The following is a 17,783-nucleotide window of genomic DNA, read 5'->3' as shown; positions in this document are numbered from 1 at the left end:
CGATTTGGGATTTCTTTCTCTTTGTGAATTGAACATTAGACAAAAATGATCCCATATTGAAAATTGCACTTCTGCCAAGGTTGGTAAGCAGTACCCTCAGTGAAAGCCTTGGCCGACCTTGTTTCCAGTCACTGGATGGTCCTTTCAGGATAAACTTGAAAACACCAGGACTGATTCAGTCATGTCTGTCAGCAGAGAGAAATGGCAGCAGCTGTGGCCACATAGTCAATAACTGGGATCCCAAACACTCATCAGAGAATCTGTAGAGATCCTGGACTTGGCTTTGGGGGTTTTCATTCCAGAATCTTACAGAGCATCATAGGCAGCTTTGTCTCCTCAGAAGAGAGACCTTTGTGTTTAGCAATTTTTTTTTTTTTTTTTTTTTTTTTTCAGTACGCGGGCCTCTCACCGCTGCGGCCTCTCCCGTTGCGGAGCACAGGCTTTGGACGCGCAGGCCCAGCGGCCATGGCTTACGGGCCCAGCCGCCCCACGGCATGTGGGATCTTCCCGGACCGGGGCACGAACCCGCATCCCCTGCATCGGCAGGCGGACTCCCAACCACTGCGCCACCAGGGAAGCCCCAAAATTTTTATCTAGTAACATTTTCCCCCTACATTTGTTATCTTTGGTTATGTCATTTTATCTTTTAGTGGGACATGTGCTCCAGGAAATATTCTTTGTTTATTTAATTATTTAGCATCAACCTAAAAGTTTCTTTTTTTTTTTTTTTTTTTTTTTTTTGGGGTACGCGGGCCTCTCACTGTTACGGCCTCTCCCGTTGCGGAGCACAGGCTCCGGACGCGCAGGCTCAGCGGCCGTGGCTCACGGGCCCAGCCGCTCCGCGGCATGTGAGATCTTCCCGGACTGAGGTACTAACCCGCGTCCCCTGCATCGGCAGGTGGACTCTCAACCACTGCACCACCAGGGAAGCCCCCAAAAGTTTCTTTCTTGGTCAGCTCTATCAATCTAACATCTTCAGGGTCCTTCTGGTTAAACGTTCCCCTCTCGTGAGCACAGAACAGAGGCCCCATCCCTTAGATGCTGTTCGTGGACAGGCTGACGTGGCTGAGAGTGTGCTTTGGGAGAAAGCAGGGGGCTCTGCTGTGGGCACATTGGCGGCACAAGCAGACCAGTGGTGGGGCCTTGGGAGAGGGCCTTTCTGCCAGTGCCCTCATCGTTTAAAAGTTTATAAAACTAAGATTAGGGCTGGTTGGAGTTTGTTTAGTTTTGGACAGAAGGAACTAATTTTTCAACAGTTTGATTGATGCTCATGGCCTTTTTTTTGTTTTTTTTTAAGACACCCATAAAGAAACCAGGGGATGGAAGAAAAGTAACGTTTTTTGAACCTGGCTCTGGGGATGAAAATGGGACTAGTAAGTGTGAAGTTAATATTGTCTTGGTCTGACTGTGATTCTGGGCTTTGCATGGTTCCTGGTAATAGCAGGAACCTAGGTAATGAGTTAGTGGTCAGTGCTTGGTTCTGCATTATGCCTGTGCTGTTGTGTGTGCTGGGGTGGGGGGCAGCGTGGGGTTTTACAGCATCTCTCCACGCGGCGTGCGTGGACTTGGGTTGATTTGTCTGCTTGTCCATCCCCAGGCCATAAAGAGGATGAGTTCAGGATGCCTTATCTTAGTCATCAGCAGCTGCCTGCTGGAATTCTTCCCATGGTGCCCGAGGTCGCCCAGGCCGTAGGAGTCAGTCAAGGGCATCACACCAGAGAGTTCAGCAGGGTAGCCCCGAACCCTGCCAAGGCCACGGTAACTGCCATGATAGCCCGAGAATTGTTGTATGGGGGCACCTCGCCTACAGCCGAGACCGTTTTAAAGAATAACATCTCTTCAGGCCACGCACCCCATGGACCTCTCACGAGACCCTCAGAGCAGTTGGACTATCTTTCCAGAGTCCAGGGATTCCAGGTAACTGTTGGGTCTGAGCTGTGTGGTCTGTACCTCAGTGCGGTCATCTCTGGTTTCTCTCAGTACTAAGTAACTTGTTTTTTTAAGTCAAGTTCTTTGTCTCGGGGGATGGTTGGGGGAAGCATGGTAAAGAGTGGTCCTGAGGAAGGGAGGAGGCACGGGAAGTATTAGAACCCTGGATGGTAAGAGAATATCCTCAACCTTTGGTAATTTTTAAAAATCTAGGCCAACCGTAATGACAAGGCCTCGAATCCAGTGGGAGTTACAAAGTTAGACTTCAGTGAGAACAGATTCACGTGCTGGCCCTTTTTCTACCTGCTAGGAAAGGACATGGCTTCTTCCAGACCAGGGTTTCTGAGTAGACATTTAGGTTCCTGGAGGATTCTGGAAGCTGGGGCCCTGGCATCCTGCCTGCAGCCCTCAGTGCCCCTTAGCCGCAGACCCCACTGTGAGTCTCTTGTGCCTGTTGAGCAGGAGTTGGTGTAGACAAGTCAGGCTGAGACCAGGGAGAGGTGTCACCTCTGTTCACTGGGCCCAGAGCCGCAGCCCTGTGCCGGGCTCATACTCCCCGCCTTCCTGTCCTTGCCTCAGTTTTCTTTTCCCCTTTAGGTTGAATACAAAGACTTCCCCAAAAACAACAAGAACGAATTCGTATCTCTCATCAATTGCTCCTCTCAGCCGCCCCTGATCAGCCATGGTATCGGAAAGGATGTGGAGTCCTGCCACGATATGGTACGTTACCCCCCGCGGTGGGCCTGGCTCCAGCTCGTTGCTGGCCTCAGAAAGACAGGAAAAGGATTCTCCTGCAGACTTCGAGAACAGTTGATTGTTCTACAGGGTTCATATTTCTGAGGACTTTTCTTAGGTTACTGGCTTGATTTCTCATTCTGTTGATCAGAACTCATGGGCTTTGGCCAACCCCTCTCCTCTCTTCCCTTGCTGACCTGAGAGGTGGACTTGGGTCCTGGAACGCATCCAGATACTGTATTCAGTTCATCTCTGACCAGAACAAGGAATTGCATGCCCACGTTCTGGCAACTTAGAACGCCCCTTGTTTTGGTGTTCTGTTCAGATGAAATTATTATTGTAAGAAATACTAAAATGAAGAAAAGGAATTGATTAAATTAATTGACATAAACTGTGGTATATTCACCTCATGTAATATAATGTGCCCATCATATTAATGTCACCGAGGGTAATGTATTCTAATTCTAACATGGAAACATGATAAGGTTTTATTTTAAAGCGGGATGTAAAATTTGTAGAGTCTGGTGACCACAGGTTAAAAATGTTAGAAGGCAATATGTAATAAAATTAACAGAGATTGTGATTCAGTGAGGTAACCATGGATAACATTTTTTAATTTATATTTTTAATTAAAAATTCAAACATGAAAGGGTTATTTAGTGGGACCACTTGTTTTGTTGGGCAGTAGGACAAGCCCTCGACTCGCTATTCAGTGTCGTATACTGTGGTCCTGAGCGGTGGCCGTGGTTTGACTTCCCTTTTCATTCCTGCTAGGCTGCACTGAACATTTTAAAGTTGCTGTCTGAGTTGGACCAACAAAATACAGAGATGCCAAGAACAGGAAATGGACCAATGTCTGTGTGAGTGAGCTGATCTACATGGAAAGGCAGTTCTGTTCCTCATTTGCATTAAATTCAAATTGTCTGCTCAAGTTAGTAGTGAAATACTTGTCTTAGTCACTTTCTGTCCCTTTGCCCTGAAAGGTTTCCAAGTTTTGGGCAGAGAGCTCTACTTCGTTTTAATTTGTTTGTTTTGTTTTTTTCATTTATTTATTTATTTATTTTTGGCTGTGTTGGGTCTCCGTTTCTGTGAGAGGGCTTTCTCTAGTCACAGCGAGTGGGGGCCACTCTTCATCGCGGCGCACAGGCCTCTCAGTGTCGCGGCCTCTCTTGTTGCAGAGCACAGGCTCCAGACACGCAGGCTCAGTAGTTGTAGCTCACGGGCCTAGCTGCTCCACGGCATGTGGGATCTTCCCAGACTGGGGCTCGAATCCGTGTCCCTTGGGTTGGCAGGCAGATTCTCAACCACTGCGCCACCAGGGAAGCCCTTTTTTTTTTTTTAAGCTTTCACTTTTTTTTTTTTTTTTAAGCTTTCAATCGGTAATACATTCACATGGTGCAAAAGTCAAAATTATTTTAAAAGGTGTCCACAGTGATACGTCTTGCCCCTCATGCAGTCCTCATCCATACCATTCTCTTCACCCCACCCAGAGATCACATTTGTATTAGTTTCTTGTGTACCTTTCCTGTATGTTTCTTTATGCAGATACATTTATTTCCTTATTTTCTTCCTTTTCCTCCTAGAGATAACATACTACATACCCATTCTCTTCTTTGCTGTTTTCACTTGCTGGTGTATTCTGGGAAGACCTTAATCCAGTTATCATAAACTGGGGCCTGAACTATTGGACTTCTCGATGTCTGCTAGTTTCATTTTTAACCTGGCTTAATTGTCTTAAATTTCAAAACTTGGGTCATTTTTGGTTTTTTTCTTCCTTAAAGGTGTGGGAGGTGCTGAACATTATCTGGCCATGAACCATTGAAAAATCCCAACATACATACTGAAAATACTGAAACTGCTTTGAAAATTTGGAACTTCTGATACCTCCAGTGGGCCGAGAGACACGATGGGTAAAGGACTGGAGACAGCAGTGGTGAAGAAGGCGGGGCCCCGAGGAGGCAGCGGCATGGCCGCTCGCCTGTGCTATGGTTTCTCCTCATGCAGCAGCAGCTGCTGGGGGCCGGGCGGGCCTGCCGGGCACCCCGGCGCCACTGGGAAACCAGCGGGTCCACGCCCCAGGCACCCTAGCGCTTGTTTAGGGTGGGGGGGGGGGTTGGTTTTTGGTTTTGGTTTTTTGGGGTGGTTTTTTTTTTTTTTTTTTTCCTTGCTGTGTGAAAGAAGAAACAGAAAGCACGACTCCTTCTCAAACTGGCTCACTCAGACACTTTGGGACAAACCCTGGACACCACGCTGGAGAGAGGCCTTAGTCTGGCCCCAGAGCTGAAAGCACCAGAGAAAATCACATGCTTCCTACTCAGCCTGAGCTGACCTCGGCGTGCTCTGGCCCACACCTACCGCGGTACCCACGCCGTCACCACTGCTCTCTTCCAAGAGATACGTATTCTTAGTTTCATTATTTTCTTTTGATTGAAATGACACTATATAAAATTTTCATTTGAGAGTTTCTCAGTTGTATTTAGTTACATAGCACAGTTTAGAAACTTGTCTGAGACTGACCTTATCAGTAATCTAACCGGCAAAGATCATATCCGTGTGTATGTGGTTATACATTTTTATTTCATTGGACTAACCCAGGACCATTTCAGTGATGAAAATTGTGTGCCCTCTGGTTTAGCTGAAACAGTCCTGCACTTCTCAGAAACCTTGAAGTCTCCCATAGTTGTATAAATTGGACAATTTAGGAATTTTAAACTTTAAATGATCATTTGGTTCCTTTTCTATTTTATTTTTGTTAATGCAACAGGACTTAAATGAACTTTGATCTTTGTTTTAAAGATTAAAAAAATTGTGTATATATATATATATGTATGTGTATATATATATACACACATACATATATATATATATATATATATATATATATATATATATGACTCTTGAAGACACATAGCTTTCACTACACTACAGGATATGATCTCCATGTAGCACATCTACAACTGCAACTTGATTTTCCTTGAGTGCTTTATACTGTTGATTACATCTCCATGTAGGGCTGAAAAGAATGACCCATGTTTATCTCTATAACTGTGTTGCTTTTGATGTCGTGTTGCTGTGCACAGAAATGTGTGCGGCGAGGTCCTGCATATGGTCCAGATGAAAAGCACGGTAGCCTTGCGAGTTAAGTACTGCTTCGATTCATTGTTTACGCTGGAATTTTTTCTCCCCATGGAATGTAAGTAAAACTTAGTGTTTGTCACCAATAAATAGTAATACTAAATTTTTTTTGTTAATTTATTCTTAAATGCCACTACTGCTAGGTTGGTCCCTCCCAACCTGCCCCCTATACTTTTTTTATTTTTAAGAAAAAAACTTTGTAATGCTTGTGATTCCATTTGGGCAAAATTCTGAAGCTCTGAAATAACTTTATATCAAACCATTGATCAATAAACAGCTACTAATGAATTTTTGGTCCTGTCGAGCAGTAACTGAAGCAGTAAGGGAAGATGTGAGGGCATGGAAGCATGGCGTGGGGGGCACTGCTGCCAGTGAGGGGCAAGTGGGTGCCCGGGTGAAGGGAGGCGCCTCTCATCTGAACCAGACGATGTCACCCAAAGAAATGACCGAGAGGAGAGAGGCTTCCTGGTCACTTCCCTCAGGCGGGCTCGCGCTTGGAAGAGTGAAGGTGAGGCGTTGCATTCTAGTCTGGCTGAGGAGTGGGGCTGGTAGTTTTCTATTTTTTCATTTTAGAATATGCTCATAAAGGTGGTTCACTATAAAACCAGCCTGTGGATTGGACTGCAAGAAGCACCGGAAGTGAGGTTATGGAAAAATGCTACAGGGTATGAGGGGACTCAGCAGGGCAGGGATAAAAGCAGTGAAAGGAAAGGCATTTTTTCCCTTTCCAATCCTGGATTCAGCATTTCTGCAAGAAGCCTTGATCCTCTTTAGTGATAGATGACATTTAGCAACCAAGGTCTGGGTGCTCTGAGACCTCACTGCTAGGGGTGTGTTGTGTCTGGGCCCTCTTAGTGGACAGCTAGGAAGTGTATCTGTGTGTACGTATACACATCTGCCGATTTGTATATCTACTTAAAAGCCATGTGTTGGTCCTGATACCTCTGGCACCTCAGGGTTCTTCACAGCCTTCCCTGCTGTTTTTAGCACCTTTTCCCGCATTGAGATTGTAGCCAATGTCCCAGCCTTGCCAGCCACTCCTGCCACTCCTGCCCTGAGATCTTGCTGCCTCTGCCCAGCTCTCGCCTCCTTGCCTCACAGTGTTTCCAACCGGTGACCCTCCACACTGTGAAGGGAAGATGGAAAGGGCTGGACAGTACAGTCTTAGAAGTAATTTATGACTTCTAATTGGCAGTCCAGTTGGCCCTCATTGACAGCACTCCAAGAAGGGGAAGTTTCCTCTTAATATCTGGGATATTGTTAGGAAGGATCTACAGGTTTCTCTGACAGGTTTTTTTGAAGGTGTATTTTGGTTGCTTTGGAAAGCTGTCCAGATGGGATGTCCTTGACTATTCTTACATTGTAAACTCTCAAACTAGTCTTGCCTCTGTGAAGGCCCTGTAGCTGTCATCGCCTGCTGAGGACTCACTCACCTGCAGTATCTCTGTCTCAACAGGCTTTGAGAGAGCTGCCTGGGAATCGAGTTTGCACTAAGTTTTATCCCAACATGATCTCTAAGAGTTGCAAGAACTTTGGCTCAAAACTAGCCCTTGGGACAACATGCAGTCCTGGTTTCCAGACTACAGGCAGAAAAGCAGACATGAAGGCACCTGAGAGGCAGGTCTGAAAAAAATCAGAGCTGCAAGTCAGCCACAGTAAGACTAGTGGGTCTTAGGATTTGAGGAGCATCGATCTGCAAAGGTGGAGCAGCTCCTGTTGTCTTTGGGGAAGACAGACTTAGGATTCAGTCACCCCACAACAGGTGCACTGACATTAGGTCAATTTCGTTAAGTTCCTCTTATCACAGGGAGGTATTAATGAGTAAGGATGATTTCCCCATAGCAGGGTTTTGTTCTGGTTTGTATTTTTAAAGGCCTTCTTGAGCTGAGCAATGTGAACTGTAGCTCTTAAAAAAAGTGTCATTTCTGAATCTAGGTTTTGTTCCATAGCTCACTGAGCTAATGTGCCCAGCTTTGCAGGGTGAATGCCCAGTGACGGAGACCTTGGCCTGGGTCCCAAGGTCTGAGTCTGGGGTTCTTGTGACCCATGGGAAAAGACACCCGGCCATTCCCAAGAAGCAGTATGCTGCTGCTTGCTCTCTAGAAGCTAACAGGAGCTCAGTAGACTACAACCACCAGGAAATAAACCTGAGGATGGAGATGTGTAGCTGTTTGTTTGTATGAAACTCAACTTCAGAAACTTCCGACATTACCATCTCTGGTTTAAGTGCTTAAACATCTGTGTGCCCTTAAAAACAGACAAGAAAAACTTTCTAAATCCATAAATAATGGATTGTTGAGCACTTAAGCACTGCTGGATTGGCAGGGAGGAGTTAACCAATTTTCTGAAATAGGCTTTTAAAGAGATGTGTGTTAAGATGCAAGGCTAACTGAGACTGGAGAGGGTGTGGTTTCTAGTCATCAAAGCAGCAGAGCTGTTTTCTTGGTATTTGGCACTGTGTGCTTGCAGTGGTGTGTTTAATGTATATATACAATGTATATATAGAATATACATATGAAACTGTAATTTTTACAACTCCATATTCTAATCAGACTTCTTGGCATACCAATTTTTATTAGGAAAAATTATACGTAATTTGGGAAATTGGTACTGCTTTGCTTAATATGTGCTTAATAACTTGTTTGATATTTTAAAAGTAATTTCCTTTGTACATTCTTTTACAAATACTTTCATCAAAACCTACTTTGTTGGAAGTAGGCCTGTGATGACAAATTATAAAGCAGTCTTTGTGTATTGGTAATTTTAAAAAGGACCTTTGAAAGTAAACTGTGAAAAATTTGTAAGTTATCCCTAAAAGCCCTCTATCCAAACACAAACCCTATCGTTTATTTCCACCCCCTTTCACACGCACTTCTTTCATGATTGTGTCTGCAGTGCACATGCAGTGGTGCCACCCATTGTAAAGCTGAACAACCTGGAGCTCGGTGGTCCCAGAGAGGATCAGGTATGCCTGTCCCCTGCTGCCCTCCTACAGAGCCAGCTGGATCCAGCCTTCAGCTAGCTCACTGTGGCTGTCCTCACTTCTTTAGGCTGCAGTAGAAGCAGTGACAGGGGTGTCTCTCTCTGACCTCTGACATTGCTGAGCCTGGATTCAGTAGTGGGCAGTTGGTGCCACTTTGGAGTGAGATCTAACAGAATCCTGTGTCGCTTCCTCAGACTCTTCTTGCCTGCCTTTTTAATCGTGTATTGGCTCCAGCTGCCAAAAGCCTGCCCAGGAAATGGCCTGAGATTCCCTTGGGCCTGTGTTTTACAGTGTAAATATCGCCACCTCCCCACAGGTCTGTATGCTGAGCATATGCTCACCTGGTAGATTCAGGACGCATATCTGAAAATGTTCCTCTGGACCCCTAATAGCTTACTTTCCTCTCTGATTGGCTCCTTGGGCTCATGGACAAGAATAATGTAAACCAGGTTGAATCCAGCTAAGAAAACTGCAAATGCTCAGACCTTCCTTAGCCCAGGGACCATGATTTTTGGACATGTCGTATGGCTGTGCTTGGGGAGTTACGGCGTAGAGTGTTTGTTGGCAACCAGTGTGTCCTCTGAATCCCCAAAGCCTGAGTGGCCCCAGACCTGGCCCGACTCTTTCTGAGGTGGTTTGACCACCTTTGTCATTGCTCCCCTGGGCCAGGTAACATTTTCCCAAGGCCCCGAGCGAGGAGCAGCCTGGTGGACGGTGGATTGGGTGTGGATAAGGCTTCCGTGCTGTGAAGAGCGCCTGTAAATAGATCACCTCACGAAGGGCCAAGATGCTGTAATGTAGGTGGGTGAATACCAACATGTAAGTAGCGGCTCAGAGACTGCAGTGCGGTCACTGCAGAAGTCAGCACCTTCTGCTGTTCTTGGAGCCCAGAGACGGACTCTGAAGCCGCTTGCTCCCAGGCAGTTTCTAGAGTCCCACTGCTCAGGGTGGCTGATGGAGAGGCATTGGCCCAATTCCTTGCTGGAGGCGTCTGGAGCCCTCCTCTCCCCCATTCTGTCCTCCTGTCCAGCTGGCAGGGCTCTTCTCCCTGGGCTGCAGACCGTAGTCCACTTCCAGGTCTCTCCCAAGAAAACGTGTGGAGACAGATGCCATGACAACAGGAGTTCAGGTCCGTCTCAGCTACGGCTGGAGGGAGTGGTTGAGTTCTGGAAGAGGCCCACGAAGGCTGTGGCTCCTCTGGGCCCTAAGCTGCCACAGCCGTCTTCCGCCTGCCACCCTTTGTTAATTTCCTATCTTTACAATATGATCCCTTCTGACTTCTGAGGCCATGGAACCTTGGACTCTAACAGTGTTCACAGCTTGTGCCGCGCCTGCGTGTCTTTCTGATTCGGTTTTTCTTGGCTTCTTCATGAGCATCAGCTCACTGGGAGGGCTGTTGGTTAAAAAGGCTGCTGGGTCCCTTTCCCAGATGTGCTGATGCCGTGGGTCTGGGGTCAAGAACGTGCATAATAAAGTCCCAGGTGATGTAGATGTACTTTGAGAACAACTGTCCTCAAGCAGTAACACCCATGAAGTTGCTAGTGACTTTTTTTCTAATACAAAACATACAACTGTAAATGATACATGCTCTTTGGATGGTACCCCCAAGTCCTTCGAATCATGTTGAGAAATGCTGCCTTTGGCTAAACAGAGGGCAGGCAGCTTTGGCCTCACTGTTTTAGGCTCTGCACTGTGCTGTCCCAGCCCAGAGGCAGTCTGTCCTGGGGACTGAAGGCAGTGTCCTCAACAGCCTGTTAGGAGGATGGGGGTTTGGAATGCTCAGCCTGCAGCCGCTGGCTTAGCTCGTTGCCGCCACCCTGGTTCTCCTTGGGAAGGTTTCTCTGCAGGCACCATCGCAGAGACTTCTTCCAGCCTGAGATCTACAGTCACGACGGAGGCAGCCCTCTGCGTGGGGCTGGCTCCAGCTCAACTTTGGCTCTCAGGAGTGGGACTGTATGGCCTGCCTAGGACACTAAGCCCTGCTCTGTCTGAGAGTGGCAGGACCTGGTGGGTGCTAGGTTCCTCCCCACTGCCCTGCGGACCCACGAGGAGACAGTTTAGGATCTGTCTTCGCAGCTGACGTCTGCTGAGAAATCCAGTTTCCTGAGAGTAGTATTTCCCTCTCTAGACTCAGGAGGATTGACCCTTAACTGCTTGCCAAGGAGATGGACCATCTTTCCGACGTAAGGTAAACAAACTCTCATTTTGCTTTCCACTCCTCCGCCGGTCATCCTCCTTTTGCATCAGGTCTGAGAAACTTCCCCCTGACCTGTCTGCGGTGGCTCTTCCTTCCACGTTGTCAAGTTTTTCTCTCGCATCATCCACATTATAAGGGAGAAAGTTGACTTCTCCAACCACATGTGAGCTTTTGAAAAAAAGTCTTTATTACCTGTCATGCAGGAACCCCAGAGAAAGGTTGGTGGATGATGGTGGCTCTTCATAGTGTTCACCTCACAGTCACGCCCTTATTAACTGATTACCTGTTTCTAACTTTTGCAAAGCCATGGTATAGTGGCCAAGTCCTGTGCTCCGGACGCCATCCATGCTGCCTGGGTTTGAATCCCAGGTCCACCCAGCTGTGCAAGCTGGTAATTTCCTCCACCTCTCAGGAAAGAAGGATTTGGACCTGTCACATTCTCAGACCGAAGACTCACATCTGGTTCTCAAGGTTCCATGAAACACTGGAAGAGGGAGGCTCAGCTGGGAGTCCTAGCAATTAACCTAAAGAAGCTGCATGGCCCACGAGAGCCAGTGAGCTGTAAAAAGAACATCTCAGAGAAGAGTGGAAGGGTTCCCATGTAACACTCAGAATGAAGAAAGCTAATGAAAACCAGTCAGGATCCGAATGTATCACAAGATAAAATGGGGCATGGTTTGCTCTGAGCAACTGACAGAATATGAGGGCAAAGCCCAATCCATTTGACCTTGACTCTAAGAACATTCTCTTTTGATGGATGCAAGAGTCAAACCTTGAGAGGAAGAAATATAATCTCTACACACTGCCCAGCTCCAGCTCTGAATACTATTCACACCATTGTAACAGTTCACATACTGTTTATCTGTTCTCACCTTTTAAAAGATACCTACAGATGAAGCACACAAAAGGACTACTGCACAGGATGAAAAGCCATCTGCTGTGACAGCGTGAAAATGAAGGCAGAGGTGGACGGTGGGAGACGTCCTGTTATCAGTACAGAGGACCCGACACGAGGGCCACAGTTGATGGGACTACAGTTAGGGTTATTATTAAAGATGAAGAGAACTGTAAAAGGTAGGCTGGAAGTAAGCGGTGTGAGCCAAGTTCTGATTTGTCATAGCAGGGAGTTATGAAGTCTTACGGTTGATGTATCAAGAAGATGAAGAATTAAGTGGTAAAGAATGAAGATTATAGGCAGTACTAGTTGAAAGGTGTTGCCTCTGGGAGGGCAGAGACTTGTTGCTCAGATACAAGCCCTATTTACTAATTAATTACACTTTTACCACACGCAGCTAATAGTCTGACTGAATGCCACATTCATTATGCCCCACAAATAAATGAAATAACTAAGTAAGGCCCAGTGTGGGTAGGGATGTGCTACAGAAATTGGCACAACCTGGCCCAATAATTCCACCTTCAGGAAACAGACGTAGACAAATATTGGCATATATAGGATGTCCACCTCAAGAATTATTTATAAAATAAAAAATCTCTACGTGTCCAACAGTGACTGTATAACTTGGTAGTGGTATATCCAAATGATAAACACCATACATAACCACTGAAAAATACAGTTGCCGGCTTCCCTGGTGGTGCAGTGGTTGGGAGTCCGCCTGCCGATGCATGGGGACACGGGCTTATGCCCCGGTCTGGGAGGGTCCCACATGCCGCGGAGCGGCTGGGCCCGTGAGCCATGGCCGCTGAGCCTGTGTGTCCGGAGCCTGTGCTCTGCAACGGGAGAGGCCACAACAGTGAGAGGCCCACGTACAGCAAGAAAAAAAAAAAAAAAAAAACATATATATATATTTGCCAAGTAAGTGTTTTAAATGTTAAAAGGTTTTTAAAAAAGCATATAAAACTGTATTTACAGGGACTTCCCTGGTGGTCCAGTGGTAAAGAATCCACCTTCCAATGCTGGGGACTCGGGTTCGATCCCTGGTGGGGGAACTAAGGTCCGACATGCCCCAGGGCAACTAAGCCCGCATGCCACAACTACTGAGCTTGTGCGCCTCAACTAGAGAGCCAGCCTACCACAAACTGCAGAGCCCACGCACCACAACTAGAGAAGAGAAAACCTGCACGCCACAACAAAGATCCTGCATGCCACAACTAAGACCCGACGCAGCCAAAAAAAATAAACTTTGTTTGGGCAGGAAAGAAGAAAATTAAAATGCTTAAAGAAGGTAGGAGTATGGATGATTTTTTATTTTCAAATCTTTTCCTGTATTTTCCACAAGGAAAATACACATAAAAGAGGAGATAATGATCAAACAGCACGGAGAATCAGTGGATCCGACACAAGACTCTCATGAGGAACATTGCAATGACGTTTGCCCCGTGTCTAAAAATGTCCTGAGAGTGAGGGCCTTGCCTAGGCCAGGACTCCTCCGGAGTCTTCCCACCAAGCTGTTTTATTCTTAAAACTGTCGTGAAGTTAAGTAGTAGTACCCTCATTTTTCATAAGAGTAAATAAAAGCATAGCGGTCAAGGCATTTGTTCAAGGCCTCAGTCAGTGGCAGAGGTGGAATTCAAACCCAGGTTGGCCTGGTCCCAGAGTATGAGCCCAGCTCCTCCTGCACACGAAGAATTGCCGCCACCGTTGAGGAACAGTCACTAAGACTTAGCCAAACACAGCGCAGCAGCTTCAGCCTGCCATCTCTTAAAATCTGTACAACCTCACTTTAGAACATTTTAAAAAACCATTAACAAAATATTCATGAATTATGCCAGAGTAGAAGTGCCAGCCTTCCTGTTCAGGAACTATTTAAAAAGGTGCGCTTGTTTACAGAGAGAAACCACCTTCCGTTCAACTGTTCTGAGGAAGGAAAAAATTCAGAACTTAAACTCAGAAGACTGATCAAGATGCTGAAACAAGGGTCCTCCAGAACAGTAACTATCCCTGCATTTACTTAACTGTTAACCAACAGCTTTAGCAAGCACAGAGCCAAACACGAGAGCTTGTCTGAGCGCCAAACGTAAACCATCACCAATTCTGTTTGCCATTTCAGACTTTTCGCCTGTATTATGTTCATAGTTGAAAAATGGATCTCAGTGCTATCTCAACATCTGCCTGCCAGTGACCACTTTTAAGCCATGTAGTAATTATATGATTTAATACTTCCATTACTGGGTCAAAACAAAAATGGTGCAGTACACTAGATTAAGCTGGAAATCTCTCAAGCAACACAACAAAACCAACATGTGAAGAAAATAAAGCATTCAAGTCAGGTGCCTGAGATTTGAAAAAAACAAATCCACGTAATCTGCACAGAATGAGATTCCAGTCTAACTGCACTAAGTATACATAGAAACTGTGCCTCTCCAAGTGTCAACAGTCTGATTCTTTTTACCCCCTAAAGATAAAGGCCATGGAACCCCTGGGCCCAGTCCAGGGAGGAGCCAGACTGGCAGCCTTTGCCAAGGTGGACTGACACCTGTAGGTTCCTCCTAGACCGCAGGTTCTAAGATGTCACCGCTGGAAAAGTTCCTTGTAACCTCTGATCTTCAGAGAAGAAAGACACTGCAAAAAAAGAGCAAACACCTGCACTGTCTAAAGCAGTCCCAACAACCTTGTGAAGCCAGGCAGAGCATTTCTTTTCCAATTCACAGAGGAAACCATCTACCTAAATAAAGTTCATGCTGCCGTCCAGGAACTGGTCTAGCTAGAAAGTTCTAACAGATGAGCCCCAAGTCTGCAGTAATTGTTCCCTTTCCCTTGTAAAAAAGACTAAGTAACCTGAGTTTGAGTTATTAAGAAATTAGGATTTTATGAAGTCCAGGAGAGGAACAATTAAACTCTTCATTATAAAAATATCAGCACCAAAAGCCTGGGCTTAAGATGTTCTTAGATACAGATTTTAGGGCTCTTTTTTTTTTTTCTTTTATTGCTGATTACAGATTTAAAACTATGAAATGTGCATTTCTTGGCAAGTTACATAAGTGATTTCTTTGCTTACTGACATTTCCAATAAAAGCTTAAGGAAACGGACAAAAACACAAAGGACAAGAGAAATACGAACAGCCTCAAAACAAAAGGATTTAGTAACTGAAAAAAAACCTCCACAGTTAAGTGTCTGTCAAATTTTAGAATTATCAAAACTGTGCAAATGCTCAACTCAATGTCATACACTAAGCTAGTAAAACTTGTCTTTGTAGCTGCAAACTGAAAAAGTCACCCACTTATATTTGTGATCACACAAACCACCTAATTTTCTCAAGGTTCAGCTTAAAGCAACATTTAATAGACAAGTTCAAAAGGAACACTTGCTTTGTTTTAACACAGCTGTGCTCAGACGTCTCCACGATGTCCTCAGAAACCATCCTGGACTAAGCCAATTCAAAAAGTACAGTTCAAAGCAGCGTCACACTAGCCGCCTGAAGGTATCCTTGGAGATACTGGAGCGCTTCTGCGTTGAGGCTGGTGCTCACCATTGAGGGAACCTACACAAGATGGGAAGCACACGTACAGCTGCTAGAGATCCCAACGTACAAACACAACGCCCCCGCACTTGCCGCCCTTCTACGGGGGAGCTGCCACAGCTCTGAGAAGGGCAGTCCATCACCAATAATGGTTTAAGGGATCCCCAAGTAACTCAACTGCTTTCATGCCTTCAAAAATGGGAAGATGAATGACAGAGTTCTTTGACCAGAAAGACACTTACCCTTCCTGGACAGGCAGTAGACAATTTGTGAAGTGACTGTGCCAGGTGAATTCTGGGGTTGTTCACCATTTGACCTACAGGATCATGCTCTTTTTTCCCAGCGAATGCCAGCTGAGAGAAGGCAGTCTGGTATCCTGGTGTGTCTTCTATGTCAATAAAATGTTCTTCATCAGGAATAGTATTATCTTCAGGTAACTCAAATAGGCCGATCAGAGACTGTAATAAAGGAGTCCTGGATTGGAAGATGACAAAAAGACTGAAGTAACTGCTCTGAAGACTTAAACAATAAGGAGCAGCTTCCTCAGAGACGTAAGACTGTAGACTCGTAGTCTCCAGAGTAATAAGGGACCTTTGAAATTACGAATGAAATGGTGCTTATGCCTAACCAGAAACCATTCAGTTCTTCTGGCCACAGCACCCCAATGTCTCTTTCCCAGAGCTGCCAAAGCTGGCTTGTGTGAGTGACCCAGGCCTGGCTGATTAGAAGGCCATATGGCATCAAGCCAGACCAAGGCAATCCAATGCTTCTAAGTCAGAAGAAATAAGCTTCAAGTTGTCAGGTCACTTGACGGAAGGCTACTTGAGTGAAACCATAGTAAGGGAGAGGCAAAAGGTCAAGAAAAGCTAGGTCTGCACATCGAGCTAGACATCAAGCACAAGCACATAAACCTTCTCTTGGCCTATTCAGTTTCTCCTCTTAAGGACTTAGGCCGGTTTAGTCGAGTGACTATCATAAAAGTCTTAGAGATCATCTAAACCACGGACTTTCACCAGGCTTTTCAAAGGGGTCCATGAATTCCCCTACAAAGAAAAGTTAATCAGGGGACTTCCCTGGAGGTCCAGTGGTTAAGACTGCACTTCCACTGCCAGGGGCATGGGTTTGATCCCTGGTCGGGGAAACTAGGATCTCACATGCTGTGCAGCGCGGCCAAAAAAAAAAAAAAAGTTAATCAGGAAACAAGATCTTTCTAGGTAGGCTCAGAAGAACCCACAAGTCATGTCTTGGATCTCATGGTTGCTAGGGGGGAGGCTGAGGTCAGAACCAAATTCTCTTGGCTCCCAAGAGAATACAGCTTGGTTAATTTTGTAGTCACAGGGGAAAGAAACTGTAATTTCCAAAACACCTTAGCATGGAGTACTTACCATAGCTTGGTATACTCTGTATCCATCATTGGGGGACATTCTGTTAGTAATTTGGTTATGCCAACCGCACAAATCTTTTTCTCTACATTTCCAGATACTTTCTGAATTTCAGGAATAATGATTTTTTCCAAAACCATTCCAAACATTCTATGAATCAATGCAAAATAAATTCATTCAGTATTTCATTATACCACTATAGTCTAATTTAACAGTGAGATGCTTACATTATTTATGCTCAGCGACTCCTTATGAATATAACAAAATACAAAATAAGGCTGTTAATTTTGGTCAACTGAATGGGAGAGACCTAAAAATGACAGAACAAAAACATCAAACCTCTACTCTGTGACCAACTGTCATCATCTTTTGTGAATACTACCTTAAGCCTCTGCTCAAGGAAAATCTTTACAGCCATTCTTTTGGTCTTGTATGTTTTTACAAATTACTCATGAAATCTTTGAAAAATTAGAAATCAGAAAACAGATAAGAAAAAAAGAATTACCATCACCCCACCATCCAGCATTAACTAGTTTTAACATTTTTGGATTATAAGCTTCCCAACTTTCTATGCTTACATACCTTTAAGTATGTAAATGTTAATGGCTGTATTTTAAAAAAATGATTTGGCCTATGAATGTTGTCGCAAACATCCTAGCAGTAAAGTTTTTAATAATTCTAAATGCTGTAAGATTCTCAATGTAAAATTCTCAATTTATACTCTCATTATTTTATGAAGAATTTATTTTATTAAATTCTTTCAAGTGGAAATAGTAGATAAAGAGCATGGACATTTTGATGCTCTAGGTAACAAGTACGTATTTTTTGCTCTACAGAAAGACCATACCAACTTAGGCACCACCAGCACTGAATGAAACTGCTGATTTCCTCACAATTTCCTATAGCTCGAAAAGCATATTTTCTGGTACATTTCAGGTTAATTCATTTTTTTTACATTTCAATCAATCTGGAATTATTTTTGGTACAATACAGATGCGGAAAG

General features: G+C 45.0%; 2 protein-coding genes across 20 annotated transcripts in view; one reads left to right on the top strand and one right to left on the bottom strand.

Annotated features, from left to right (window-relative positions):
- STAU1 (staufen double-stranded RNA binding protein 1) overlaps window positions 1-6,087 on the top strand; it is a 90,531-nt gene extending 84,444 nt beyond the window's left edge. For all 18 annotated transcript variants that reach the window (XM_073793085.1, XM_073793086.1, XM_019943767.3 and 15 more), the window contains 5 exons: window positions 1,298-1,373; window positions 1,598-1,917; window positions 2,527-2,649; window positions 3,439-3,524; window positions 4,446-6,087. In XM_073793085.1, the coding sequence (XP_073649186.1) occupies window positions 1,298-1,373; window positions 1,598-1,917; window positions 2,527-2,649; window positions 3,439-3,524; window positions 4,446-4,461 (621 nt within the window). In that variant the 3' untranslated portion in view covers window positions 4,462-6,087. The remainder of the gene's footprint in view (window positions 1-1,297; window positions 1,374-1,597; window positions 1,918-2,526; window positions 2,650-3,438; window positions 3,525-4,445) is intronic.
- A 9,111-nt stretch (window positions 6,088-15,198) lies between these two features.
- Window positions 15,199-17,783, bottom strand: part of CSE1L (chromosome segregation 1 like) — a 41,451-nt gene continuing 38,866 nt past the window's right edge. For both annotated transcript variants that reach the window (XM_019943747.3, XM_019943748.3), the window contains exons 23-25: window positions 16,784-16,930; window positions 15,641-15,872; window positions 15,199-15,419 (exon numbers count right to left, since the gene is read on the bottom strand). In XM_019943747.3, coding sequence (XP_019799306.3) covers window positions 15,330-15,419; window positions 15,641-15,872; window positions 16,784-16,930 — 469 coding nt within the window. In that variant the 3' untranslated portion in view covers window positions 15,199-15,329. The remainder of the gene's footprint in view (window positions 15,420-15,640; window positions 15,873-16,783; window positions 16,931-17,783) is intronic.

The sequence above is a fragment of the Tursiops truncatus genome, chromosome 15 (assembly GCF_011762595.2).
Source record: "Tursiops truncatus isolate mTurTru1 chromosome 15, mTurTru1.mat.Y, whole genome shotgun sequence".
In the NCBI taxonomy this organism is placed as follows: Eukaryota; Metazoa; Chordata; class Mammalia; order Artiodactyla; family Delphinidae; genus Tursiops; species Tursiops truncatus.
Note: the sequence above shows the minus strand (reverse complement) of the source record. Positions and strands in the feature narration are given on the sequence as shown.